At 44.0% G+C, this 14,316-nt stretch overlaps 1 protein-coding gene across 1 annotated transcript in view; it reads right to left on the bottom strand.

The window, feature by feature from the left end:
• kiss1ra (KISS1 receptor a) overlaps nucleotides 1-8,961 on the bottom strand; it is a 19,419-nt gene extending 10,458 nt beyond the window's left edge. The window contains exons 1-2 of the mRNA XM_008285261.1: nucleotides 8,706-8,961; nucleotides 4,667-4,791 (exon numbers count right to left, since the gene is read on the bottom strand). Coding sequence (XP_008283483.1) covers nucleotides 4,667-4,791; nucleotides 8,706-8,961 — 381 coding nt within the window. The remainder of the gene's footprint in view (nucleotides 1-4,666; nucleotides 4,792-8,705) is intronic.
• Between the last annotated feature and the right edge of the window lie 5,355 nt (nucleotides 8,962-14,316).

Here is a 14,316-nt window from a genome sequence, read left to right as displayed (position 1 = left end):
ACTTCAGCTCCGTTTGTCCAACCTGAGCTCCGTCTATCGTTGGTGAGCTTCAATAATGTCGCAAAAGTTTACTCATGTGGACATTTCAGCTGGTAGCGGATGTTGTAGCTGCCATCGACGTCGGCCATAACTTCATGTGATTAATTTAGACTTAATGAATTATATTTTGTTGTTTTGTATAAATAAGCTTGAATGTTGTGACCTTGTTGGGGTCGGGTCCTTTACTTTAGATCAAACAGCACAGCTAACCCTGGTGCTACGAATGAGAGGACTGAAGAAGAGGGCAATGTCTTCTGTTGGACGTTTTCTCTCCTCAAGTTTATGCAACAACGAGGTATGAAATGTGCTGTTGTTTGTGTTTAGTATACATTTCTTTCACTGTGGTTTTCTGAACTTGTGCTCAGACTCTTATGTTTGTGTGTTTATTCATTCAGTTGTCACGGCAGTTAAAACGGCATTTATAATTGTCTGTATGAAGAACAACACCTCGTCGTCTGTAGAGGACCTGTGAAGGGTTTTGTTCTTTTTTTTTGGCATCAAACTGCCTCATCTTGGGCCAATATTGCTGCACAACATCAGCAGTAATGTGGGAAAAGCCTGATCCAAACCGCTTCACACAACTCCCAGCTCGCCTGTTAACGCACCTACAGGGTCCAGCCTACAAAGACCGACACCAGGACTTTTAGGGACCACAGTTCACATCCAAGCCAGACATTATTAGAAACAGAGATGATCGAAAGTGGCTGAACTGTCACACGCTGCGCATTCAAAGCTACTTTAATCGACTTTCCTCTTTGAACAAGCGGCACAGATTGGACTCATAATGACACATTTGTGGAAGAAGCAGCTGCCCTGTGACCCTCTGCTGCTTTCATGTGTTATATTATATATTATAAATACCACCGGGAAGGCTTTCCAGCATCTTAATGCCGGCAACGCACTTGTGTTTCCAGTCGCCTCTTTGTGTATTGATGAGCTCTGGACTTCCTTCCACAGCTGCTAAGATCTAACGTTGGTTCTGAATGCTGAGAAATCCTCATTAATGAAGGTTTTTAGAGATCGCTGCTGGATTTCATGTAGCAACCAGACTTCAGTCATTGAAGACATTTCTGAGTGGATGATGGGCTCTCTTTTAGAACACATTATTATCCAAACAGGTTCTGTCTTGAGTAGTTCTTTGGAAACACTTCTGTAGGGACGTTGTCCATCTGCATCCTGGTGTCTCGACTCTTTGCTGCCCAACCAGCAAAAAAACAAAAAGGTTGGAAAGACACTGAAAAGACGTCCTTGCCGTACGTCTGAACGATGTCAAACTTTGGTTGAAAAATGAAAGGTTCAGGTCGTTGGTAAGACGTCTCTATTAAGACGTCACTTTATCACCTTGTGTTGCATTATGGGTACTGTAGTCCCTCCCACTAAAAGGTTCGACCTGGCTTTCTATAATAATAATAATAATCATAATCATAATAATAATAACTGACCAGATTTATATGGTGCTTTTCTAGACACTCAAACACTCAATCATTCATTCACACACATTCATTCGGTTTCTGACTCGCCTAGATAGAAATAGCTAGCTAGCGAGCTACGGGACAAAATGGGACGGTCCAAATGCAACCCAACTTCAATGACTACATTTGGCTAAATCTAGGCTATGACGAACCAGATTGAGCCCAAAAAACCAACATCTGAATCACGTTGGGTGTTTAGTGGTTGATATCCACCCTGTTGTGAAGCACACACCTCTGTGTACTTTATGATGTGGTCTCTTGGTCGTCATTAAACCAGAGGAGGCAGCAGCACTTATCAACAGATGTCTGAATTCTACACAGGATTTGCTCTGAAGTCTTCCTGGAATAACCTTCACGACACTTTGTGGTTTCAGAGTTCAAAGCTCTGATCAATAGATGAGTAACTAAAGAGTCCGACTCCTCGGCTGGATTTGCTTTAATCCCCTGTTTTAATGCGCTTTCCTTATTTTTCTCTGTCAATTGTCATCGTGCTCAATCTTATAATCTTCTGTGACATTATGATGGTGTCTCTTCTTGGCCAGGTCTCCGCTAAACAGATTTACTTGAAGCGTTTTATTCTTCAATAGTTTGATGAGCCAGCAGGTTTTATCCCAGTGTTGCTGTTGTTGTTGTTGTTTTACAGATTTTAGTGAGTCAATAAACTGGGCTTCAGCGGTCGTATCATCCCGATACCATGGCAGGTGTTTTAAATCTGCTCAACTCTTCACTATCTGCCCAGAACCCGGCAGCAGACGGACAAACACAGCAGCTATCTGGTGAACACAGCGGAGCATCAAGAGCCAGGTATTTCCCTACAGAGCACACCGGAGCCAAGAGGAGAGCCAACGTGAGGTCTGACCAGAAACACAGACAGCAGCGCAGTAACTCGTCTGGAGAAACAGTTGATGTGCAGCCTGTTGCCAAGCAGACAAAGACGTCCAAAAACAGAATCAGATTTTCCTTCAGCTGGCATCAGAGGCGATGCACCGAAAGACGCAGAAGTTCAGACATGAATGTGACCGAACGGCGAGCTCAGCGGCGAGCTGTTGAATCGGACCGGCACCGTGTTCTCCACAGGAGGACGGTGGAGCCTCCGACAGCACGGGTGTCGAGAGATCATTACAGAAGCGTTTTTCTGTACTTTAATCAGATTTAGGGGGATGTATTAGCAGAAACTGGATGCAGCAGTATTGATAATAACACTGAGTTTCCGTCGGCTTATAATGAGCCCTTCATACCTCCACGGGGATCCGGTCCTCCTGTGGAGCTGCCATGTTCCCACTCGGGCTGTCGTGAAATCAGATTTTCATAAAGCAATTATCCCGACCACAGGAGCTCCTAACAGCAACGTTAATTCGTCTCAGTTTATGGTGCGTTTAGTCTGTTTTCAGCGAAAGAATTACACTCAGAAAGTAAGCGGGTGGAAAGAGAGACTGTAATCGTAGCTGTACAAAAGCATAAAAAGAATAAATAAAAACGAACAGTTGGGCTGAATGGAGAGTGAAGAAGACAAACAGACGAGCTTAAAAACAGAAGAGCTAAGACGAGCCATCAGTAGAGTCCCAGCTCAAACCACTGGAGCATCACCCAGGGCTGGATTATTGATCATATGATCACATATGTAAGATTAACGTGTCAGGGTTCCATTTTTAAATTATAAAGACTGTGGCTGTATTAGTGTTTAGAGACGTGCAGAATGGACGAACCAAACTCTGAGAGGAACCGTCAGCCATCATGAATCTGAAACCTTCCGACGTCCTTCACACTGGAGCGTGAAGCTCAAAGCACAGCGATGAACTGAGGCTTCACAGCTTCTTAGAAATGACCTGCACCGTTTATCAGAGCCACAAAGCTTTCTTTGTTCTTGTTGTTTTTTAACTTACCAACAGTCCTTTGGTAACGAATTATCTGTGGCACTAAAATTAAATTATGATGATATTTGCACAAAATAACTTTATTCTGTATGTCCCATTTTAAATAAGCGGTTTGCTCCAGATTCTGTATAAAAATAAATAAATAAATAAATAAATTCTGCATGAGCCAGAAGCGTCTTTGCTGCCACCAACAGTCATGTCACAGAAAACTCAAGGACTTTTCAGAGGAACTGGGCTGAAGGTAGGAAGGTAAAACATTTAATTTATTTAACCTTTGTTTAACCAGGTGGGGCGACTGAGAATCATTTACACTGACGGCGTGGCCACGAGGCAGCATGACAGGTAGAAGAGAGAGGAGAAGAAACCACAACACAGAAACAGATAATATGATTAGAAGCAGCATGTGGAGCCATCTTTCTTTCCCAGCATCGGTAGCACACGTGGCAAATGTTGAAATATTAAATACAACTTTCCTTATTCTTTTTATAGCTCATGGTGTTATAAGTCTGTGTTCCGTCCACTTCCAGCCGCGGTCGAACCTTTTCTGTGGAGGTGCAGGACTTTATATGGCAGTGAAGCATGAGCTGCAACACAAACTGTAAAACAGAAGAACACCTCTGATATAAAAGGCTTTGCTGTAAGGGTCACCAGGTGCTGACACACCAACGTCTCAGCGTCCGGTCCTGCACCGTGCGACCTTAACGAGGTTCTACAAAGCTCCGGCTCATGGTCACACATCCACTCAGAGCAACCCGGTGAAGCCAAAAGCAGAAACCAGCTGACTCCCGGCTGCCCACAACACATCCACCTGCTCTGCTTCCTCCTCCCGCCTGAACGTCCCTCTGACTCGTCTAAATCGTCCTTTTGTCGACTCGGCTGTCAGCCGTGACACATCTTGACAGCTCTTCTTTTCAAGTGTTGAAGTTTAAACTACTTTCATTTGAAATTCTTCAGAAACTGGATATAAAAGCAACAATGGCTCCTTTTTCTTTTCTTTTTCTTTTTTTGGGAGAGAGCTCTCTTGAGATCCTGAACTGTAATTTCACGAGGACGAACCGTAACCTCCTTCAGAGCTAAAAAAAAGATGGATTTTTCTATGAAACACCTCCGAGCTGCTCTTGTGGAAGGTTGATGTGTTATGAAAGCACAAAATCCCTGCCAGCAGATCGACTGAATTCATGAGCAAATGTGACATTTTTTTTTCAGCAAAGCATGAAAACCCTTCTATGTGGAAGCACATTATGACAGTGAAGGATTAAATCACACGAATCGTGTTTTTACCTGCTGCAGAAAGGCGACAAATTTGCACATGAAGTTGCCAAAGATCCAGCCGGGGAGGGGGTAGAGGGTGGCGGTGAACGGGACGCAGCACACCAGGAAGATGATGTCAGTGGCGGCCAGGTTCGCTGCACAAAGAGAGAACGACAGCAAAGGACGAGTGATGTTCAGTCACAGCGTTTGGTCGGTGCAATAGATAATGTCACATGGATTCTCTAATCATTCTACAGACAGGAAACCACCACTACCAGCCTTCTTCCTCTTATAACCAGTAACAATGTGGGAATTCTTTGTGAATGTCAGACAAAAAGAGGAATCGCTGTTCTGCACATAAACACCAACGACAGTCGTGACTCGATGATCCGACACTAAATGTAAAACCTTCTTCTATGTCGGATATCAAGGCTGTTGGATTGTCCAGACGGAGGTCCAGATACGAGGAGGGCTTGATGCTGGAAGGCTCATTAGTTGTTAAACAAGAATATTTTCTGAATGTTCTGTGATATGAATGTTTTAAACTGCAAGAGACATTTAAACATGTCAGCGAGAGCTTTGGAAACCCAGAATACGTGTTTGTTTTTATGCACCATAACAGGTAAAAATCCTCGATACTGAAGGCAGCTGTTACCGTAGCTGCAGTCCTGCATCACTACCAAGAGGTAAATGAAGCTGCTCAGAGATGTGACTGATCTGATTATTGTCTAACACGGATATTTAAACCAGCGGTGATGTGATTACATCAGGGATCAGATCTGCATTGTTTTATGAGTCATTCTTTACTGGGCTAAACCCTAAACACACGTTTATCTGTCTGCTCCTGCTGTGCCACAGGAGTGAAAACATGTCCGGCGTTTTAATTCATTCAGTTGTCAACAAATATTTAACAACAAAACCCAACAATGCCGGACTCCATGATATCATCAACGACCAGGAGACGACATAAAAACGTGCAACATCTGCATAATTTACTGCAATGTTCAGCCTTCAGTGGATGTTCAGAGCCTAACGATGCATTAGACCAACATCCAGGTTTACGCCACAGCTGCCCGAAATTAACCATCTCTCATGTCTCTGTAATGGTTCATACACCAGCATGTAGAAGATCTTTAATCCAAACGATGTTTTTAATGATAAAATATAATTATTATTGTTATCCATGAATTTCCTAATTTACTGTTTTACAAAAAAAAAAAACAGAAAAAACAGTAAAGCACATTATTATTTATTGATCCAGATGTCAGATTATTTACTCACATTCCTGAACAGAAACATTAGTTTTAGTGGCTGAATGTGATGCTTGATCAGTTTCTCAGAGAAGCCCAGTGAGCTGCTCAGGTTTGGGGATAAAAAGGTGGATTCAGTTTGAAATTCCTCATTCCTGTTCAGAACGGTGAAACATGGAGAGCTGAGTGGCGTTAAATTATATATATATACTTAACAAGTGCTGAACAAGTCAGACAGGTGATCTAATACATCTGTTCAGACCTGCATGTGCACTGAATCCCATCATCATGAAATTCTTTGGTTTTCTGCGCTTCTCAGGATTTAATCTGATTGTGTTTTGTGACTCTGAAGAGCTTCAGTAATCTGATGTCAAGCATCAGGAGACGGCGTCAGGATGGGAATGTGTTTACCTGACGGAGGTGAGCAGCTGTAGGTGCTTTTATAAAACCAAGTGCGAACTATTGATTGACTGCCAGCAGGTCTGACACGAGGCCGACGCACAGCGCCTCTTAAAAATACACGGCAAGTGTCTGATTTAACTGGAGGCTGTGAACACAATGCGCTGCTATGAATGCACATAATAACACACATTCACGTTCAGATAACACACCAAGCAGAGGGTGAAGCGATAACCTTGGCTTCTCTTTGAATCCATCATTGTGACGAAGGCGCTGCACCGTGTTCCCCGTTTGCTTTACTGGCCCATCTAATCACATTATACTTGCTGGACCGTTATGTCGGAGGGTTGGGCAGATGGTGCAGGCGCTGATCAAATGTTGCTGAATATTAAACCGTTTCGCCGCCGTGGCCTCGGGATACATTATCCCAGATCAGATTCTTGTCACATCCACTGAGCGCTGCGTGCAAACACTGATATAAACAGCGTCTGCAGGAGACCACAGAGCTGCACGCCGCGGCAGCAAGCCAGCTCGTATCCACGCAGCTCTCTGTGTGACCTGCATTTTTTACTCTATTTGTTTCATCAGCTCAATAAATCTGTCACAGCTGAGTGACAGCTGACGTCAGAGCTCTGCCTCGCCGCCTGTAACTGACTTCAGCCACTCGGCGTTCAGGTCTGTGTGCCCTGAATACCAGAGGAGACACGATATGAGCATCACTGATCTGGACTCCTTTCATTCCCATTGGTCGATTGGCTGGACTGAACATTCATTTCATCTTCCAGATAAAATATAGAGGCTACCATTTGTACTTAACGCTTGGTGTAAGAAAGAGGGAAATGTTGAAAAACAGCCAGTGACGAATCCGTTTTATTGGCTGTTTTAATAGCGCGGGTCCCCTGAGCCTTATGATAAACCTCTGCAAATACGCACAGACCAAGCCAAGCATGTTTTAAGCCGTGAGCTCTTGAGAGACTCTTGGACAAATTAATAATTCCTAATTGTATGCAACGAGGGTCCCAAACACCCCCGAGAGAGGTGCTGCATGTGGATGGTTTCTTCTGAGGTGCCACGGCTTAGAAACAACGTTCACTCAGCTGTGATTCGGGAAACGTCTGAACCCGTGACGATGGTGCACGAGACGAAGTGATGGAAAAAGTCACAGTATGGAATGAGGTGGATGTAGCAGTAAACACAAAGCTTCACAGACTGCAGCAGAAACAGACACAAGAAGCATTTAAACTAAAGTACAACAGACCAGAACATCAGATGGATGTTGGTCAATGAGGAGACTTTAACTGTCCTTGAGTTTATCCATGAAACCAACATGAATGCCACATTATCCACGATAGAGGGACGAAATGAGCTCCAAGACATCATCCTGCTACCTGAAGGCTGCCTTCATGAAAACTTTCATGGTCTTCATTTTTCATGATTTGCTGATTTAAGGTTTTATTGAAGGATTCAAGAGTTTTTTTTTGTCAGCTGGCTGATATGCAGACTACATGTGCACAGCGAAAAGAACGACGAGACACTAAAAAGGAAGATTTGGCTGCAAAAGGAAATCGGCGGAGCAGGTGTCACCACATAAGACGACTGTTTCGTCTGACCTTTTTAAATCAGACCTGAATGCAATCCAAAGCAAAAAGCATTTTGGTCGTCTTGCACCGTAAGAGAGACGCTCGTAACAGGTTCTATCAGCTTTTCCATAGATATGGAACTCCTCTCCACAATCGAACGAATCAGTCTGGAAAAATGTTATTGAAAAACCTAAATAATGCAGCAGCATCGAGCAGAGCAACATCACTCGGGTGCTTTCAAACAGAGAAACGTGTACGTCAGGAATAAGGCAATAAAGTCATTGACATGTTTCGTAACACGAAGCACCAGAATGTTGAATATTTTAAATTGAAACGAGAGATGACGGCGACAAACGCAGCGGTGAACAGTTTTATATGCATTAGCTTTAATATGAGCCTTTTCTGCAAATAGCCACAAACAAGTGAAGCAAACTTGGCGTTCAAAATCGCTTTCCTGCACAAATTTCAAACTGTATGCGGTGAAGCTCCTCAACACCTCCTGCAGATGATTGTTCTGCCTGTTTCCTGAACCACTTGTTGTGATTCAGGACACAACTGTGGCTCTCTCTAAAAGTGAAGCCTGTAATCGATTCTCCTCGTTGTGTGCTAACCGGGCAGATGGAGATTGAGTGAAACGGCCCTGAGCTTTCTCATGAAGCTTTTTTTCAACCCACCGCTGGAAAGCAATTAGGTGACGGATGAAAGAGACATGAAATAGTTATGAGCTGCTGCGTGCCTTCATTCTGCCCCATTCATCTCCACGTGTGCAGTCAGTTGTTCATGCCCCGGATCTGTCACGTGCCTCCTTCACAAAGCGCACAAAAACTCACGCTGGCTCACCTATGTAGAAGTTGGTCGCCGTCCTCATCTGCCTGTGTTTGGAAATGACATAAATGACCAGAGAGTTGCCGACCAGCCCCACCAGCATGATGAGAGAGAAGAACAGGGGGACCAGCCAGGCGTCCGTCAGGAAGGGATGCTGACCTCCCTCCTCCTCGTCCTCCTCGTCCCCGCGTCTTCCCAGAGAGAAGTTCGCCTCGGATCCGTTGATCCAGACGCGGTCGGTGGAGTTCCACAGCTCCTCGGAGGCGTACATGGTGACGGAGGGATGACTAGGAGGGAGGCGAGAGGAGGAGAAGGTATGGAAGGAGGAGGTGGCAGTCAGGAGGCAGAGGGTGCAGCCTGCATGCAGCGAGAGTCCTCAGGCGACAGTCGGCAGGAGAAGACTTTGGATGGAGAAAGAGGTGAAGAGGAAAGACAACACAAGACAAACCGGAGGAATGTGGGGTGAGTGGGAGGAGATCAGCTGCAGAAACAAAGCTTGGATTTGTGAAAGAAAGCAGCTAGATGAAAAGGTAGGAAGGTTGATGGAGACACGATGGAACAAAAGACTCCAAAGTGCTCATGTCATTCACTCGCAGCCCCAAGTAGGAACATGGAGAGAAATCAGATGTGTTGGTGTGAACAGGACAGAAGAGAGGACGACTGAGAGGAGGAGGAACAACACATCACACCTCCGAGCTTTCAGCATGCCGTGTTTCTGACTGTCAGCGTCCAGCCAGCCGGAGAGGCAGATAAAAGTCCTCAAATACCCACAGACAAACAATCCAGCCCGCTTGTAGCGTCCTTTCCTTTCGATGAGTTTGTTTTCAGCTCAGCGCCGCTCTTCGTTCCAGCTTTTATTCCCAGTCTGTCTCGCAACCTTCCTTTTTTTTTTTTTTTTTTTTTGCTTCAGAGGAAAAAAGAACTTGATTCAGAAAAGGTTAGTGTAGGAGTGAGCATTCGCTCTGCAGCCTTGACAAAACTGTGCCTGACAAAACGCTTTGTATTGAAAAAGAAAAGGAGAAGGAGAGGACCTCGAGCACCGTCCGCTGCTCATCCTCCGAGCCGAGCTGAGCTGAATCTAATCTGTGCTTCGGCAGAGAGCTGAGCGACGGAGACGCTGGCGGCTTTATACTACGATGGAGAGCGAGGACACACAGACGGGGAGAGGAGGCTGCATGCACGTGGGCTACTGTATGACTTTGGGATAAACAGCTGATGTCAGGGTCTCCTAGCAACCATATCCCTCAATCTATGCTTCAGTTACCCAAAAATGTAAAAAAATTAAATTCCTCCAACCCCTCCATCTCATGCACGCAGTGAATTACTGCAACAGCAGCACTGTCAAAGGGAGGAAGGACAATAAAAGTTATATTAAAAACTACATGATTTACTTTGGACCAAAAACACATTAATTTCGAGCAGCATTTTTTATCTGAAAAAGTGTAATTAGATGATCATTTGACGATATGTGGTCAAAATGAATGAAGCAGAAAAACTTTCCAGTAAAGACATACAGGACTTAACAAACTCATTTCAAACCAAAGTCACCTTTTGATGCCCAGACGTGAGCCGGCTCGCTGAGAAACTAATCAAGCGGAACATTCAACCTCATGTTTCTGTTCAGGAATGCAAGTAAATAATTAGAATTTGACATCTTAATCAAGAAATAATAATGAGCTTCACTATTTTTTCTGGGTTTTTTTTCTTTTTTTTTTTTTCATAAAACAATAAATTAGAAAATTCCTGGATGACAATAATTATATTTTAGCATTAAAAGCATCATTCTGGTTAAAGAGCTTCTACATGCTGGTGTATGAACCATTAGAGAGACATGAGAAATGATCAAATTTAGGGCAGCTGTGGCGTAAACCTGACATTGGGTGGAGGTCTAATACATCTGTTAAGCACCGTACACTAGATACAGCCTGTGATACAGATGTTCAACCATGAGCTCAGTTTTCAAAACGCATTTCACTTTCTTAAAGTGGCAGATTTCATACAACCGGTATGAAGCTGTTGACCTTTATCTCTCTTTATGTGAAGCTTCAGTGGAAGGAATACAACATCCAAACCAACACTGTGAAGCGACTGACTTGTCCAAAGCAAACACTGGTGTGCAAGCAAATGATCTATTTATGAATGTATATCATGTACACACCACTAGACCAGCATGTACCCACATATGCAGGAACAGACTCTGGTGTGGATGTCCAGATCACGTCTCACGCCTCCGATCCGATCTGAGTCGTTAAATATTCAGTATCTGCCGATATCCAGTCCCAATCTAACGCCAGTGTCTCCGGTAATACACATTTCTAGTGCATTAAAATTATTAGAATCGATGACAGCTGAATATCTCTGCAAAGCAAAAAAAATTAAATTAAAAAAAAGCATTTCTGCATCTAAGTTGTTCCTTAATGCTCCGCATGTTGTAGAGGGTGGAGTGTGGCTACACAAGGTCAAAAAGAAAAACAGAAAACCTGAATTCTCTACATCAGAGAATGTGTTGAGGATCAGCTGTAGTACCTGCTTGTTCCACCAGGTGGAGCCTCTTCCTGTTTCATACTGTGGAGACCAGAGGAGGCGTCACTTGAACTTCTGGCAGCTCCTGTTGGCAGCAGAGATTATTTATCTGGCAACGGGCACCATGACAAAGACGACTGTGACAGTTGACGAGCTCGTGTTTAAGCCGAGGATCTCAGAGCAGCAGGACGAATGTCTGCTGTGCTGATTTGTTGTGAAATTTGTTGATTGATAATGCTGCAGATTATAGATTAGGAAATGTATTTAGAATTTGCATCCTTCGAGTCCTGCCTCGACACCAGTGTGACAACAGACCTAAACAGAGGACCCGGTTCAGGTTTGTCGACTTAAAAATGCCCCGATCATCCCTGATTTTTGAGATTGAATCGGGACGTTGGCGTTGCAAGATGCTAAAGCACAACTGAAGTACGAGAGAGGCGCACATGCCATCCCATCTGCTGCACAGCTGACTGGAAAAAGGAGTCACATCAGGGAACGCTGAGGTCCGAGCAGCACATCACTGATGCACCTCCAGGCACAGCTCGGTCCAGATCAGCTTCTTCTGAGAACGCAAAGTAAAATAGAAACCGTTTTTCATTGCCCTTCAGACAACCAACTGTTTAGCAGTTTTCCTTAAACCCCTGAAGGAGGCTCCCTGGAGAGAGACGATCAGCAAACATACAAGGTTCAGTAAAACGCAGCATGACTTCCTGCCACAACCTGTAATTCATGTCTACGTGCGTCCATGAAACGTTAACCTCGTAGGATCATGACCACAAAAGAGTTCAGTCAAGACATGAATGGTGAACACAGTCTTTGTTCTATATACACATCTTTTTTTTTATTTTGTTAAAGAACCAAAAGGAAACGATGCTGCTGTTCCTGGTGTTCAGTGTCCTCCATCTTTCTTTAGATAGATGGACCTTGCTAATGGTGCCCTCCACTCTCTGCCATTGTACTAAAATGAGGGAGGAAGGAGGAAAGAGGGGGAGTCAGACAGCAGAACAACAACCACCAGGTGAATGTAATTGCAGCCAATTACTGCAGCCACTTGGGTGAACATAAAGGAGCCTCTCTGCACACCTGAGCTCACAGCCTGTGGACCATCTGATACAAGGGACATTAACCAGCGTCCTGCTGCTAACTGCAGCTGTTAATGGACGACATGTTGCTCCTCAGTCCACCTGCAGCAACACACGGTGAGTGGAAAGTCCAATCAAAGCTTCCAAAGCCACGACATCATCATCTGGGCTTTCCCAAAGAGTCTGAAGGCATCTTAGTGGACGTGAACTTCTGACTTTGAAGAAAGTAGTAAACAATCCTCTCTCTCATTATTCTGGTGTTTAGCAAATAGACATAATGTTGGTGATCCTGACTGAGCTGAAACAGGAAACGTTGAGTCTGATTTAATGTCAGACGGTGAGAATAAAAGGTTTGATGTGTTTTTATACAGAAGATGTAAACTTCTGGTTTCAGCTGCAACTAATTTATGATAATCTGTGTTTAGTTGAGTTTGGTGAATCCATCTGCCAAATCCAAACAAAATAAAGTCATTATGATCAAAGTCAGATAACTCACCGTGTCCATGGGATTGTTTTACCGCCGTACTGACTGATGCTAATCACTGACTCATCCCAGACTGTGATTGATTATCTGGAAAATGATCCATTGTTGTTTTTCCATAAAAATAACACGGACAAGTAACCAAGCTGGCAGTTAAAAAACAAAAACTAATGAACGGCTGAGTTTGAAGTAGATCAGATGAACAGCAGCCATCTTGGGTTTGTCTTGTGCTCTGGCTGTTGCTAGGCAACACCACCACAGGTACTACTCATACATGAAGGTCCAGATTCTAGAAGAACCTCCAAGTGAAACTCTGAGTGCCTCTGTCTGGAAACAGCAGACAGAGACCTTTCAGGACCAGACGAGAGCAGAGAGCTGCTGAACATTCAGAGTTCACAGCAAGTTTCAACAACGACAGCAAACCCACAGACTGATTATAGGACAAAGTTAAAGCTGTTGTACTGAGCAGAAGATGAAACAGACACTTACAACTAATGACTGATTGGAGACAATGTGGTTGCTCATCTCTCCTCACGTCCCTCAGACGGTAATCAGGCCAAACTGGTTTCAAAGGCATCATGTGAACAAACTGGTATGTAAAGAGTTAAATCCTGAAAATGGACGAATATTTGCTTTTTACAATCAGGACTGATGTTGGATAAAACCATAAGTTCTCTGAAAGTAGAAGAACATTGGTTTTTCTCAAGTAAATGACAACACAATAAATGATAAAGTATAATTGGGTGTCATAATGTAAGTTTAGCGACTTATGCCACAACCTCATGTCCAGCATATTGTCAAAAGTATTGGGACGCACCCCCGTTCACCTCCAGTAAAGCCCCAAGTTTTTCACACCCATGTCAACTATTAAGTATTATTTTACAGTGGACATGTACATTTTAAATATTTTCAATAGTGACCTTTACAAAGTTGCTGTTTAGTTTGTTTTGTGTTTTCACAGCGCAGGTATGAACAGGACTGGTTCTGATCGGCTCGTCTTTCTGCTCACTGCTGCTGAACGTCGGTGATAACTGTGATCAGGATTGTTCTTCTGGGATCTTTGTCGTTCCTTTGAGCTGAGACGGTTGCAGGAACGCTCCTCAACTAAGAAAAGAACCCTTTTGACCCGGAACAGATCAAGATCACAGAACTTTGACGGTCTCCATGTTCAGCAGTTCTAAGCAGAACATTTATTCAGAAGCAGGAAAACGAGTTTCCTGGTGAACAGCTAACTAAAACTCCTCCTGTGAGCTCACATAAACAGACGCTATCCACAGATAATGAAAACTCAGAAATAAATGAGCTCCTGAAGTGTCCATGCAGACACATCACAGCAACATGGAGGTAACGATGCTACCTGGACATCAGCTGATGTCCTCCGTGAGCCACCTGAATGTCTTCTTCCCTTCGCACAGCCTGAATTCTAGCTCACTGGTGTGCATCCCTGTCACAGCGTGCACAGAAACACAGACATACATGTGTGGCGGCACTTAGAGCCAGAGCAGGTGACAGCTCACCTGACGGCTCAGCGACTCCCGAC

Source organism: Stegastes partitus, unplaced genomic scaffold (genome assembly GCF_000690725.1).
Source record: "Stegastes partitus isolate 25-593 unplaced genomic scaffold, Stegastes_partitus-1.0.2 Scaffold393, whole genome shotgun sequence".
Lineage (NCBI taxonomy): Eukaryota > Metazoa > Chordata > Actinopteri > Pomacentridae > Stegastes > Stegastes partitus.
This window is presented reverse-complemented; position numbering and strand designations above follow the sequence as displayed.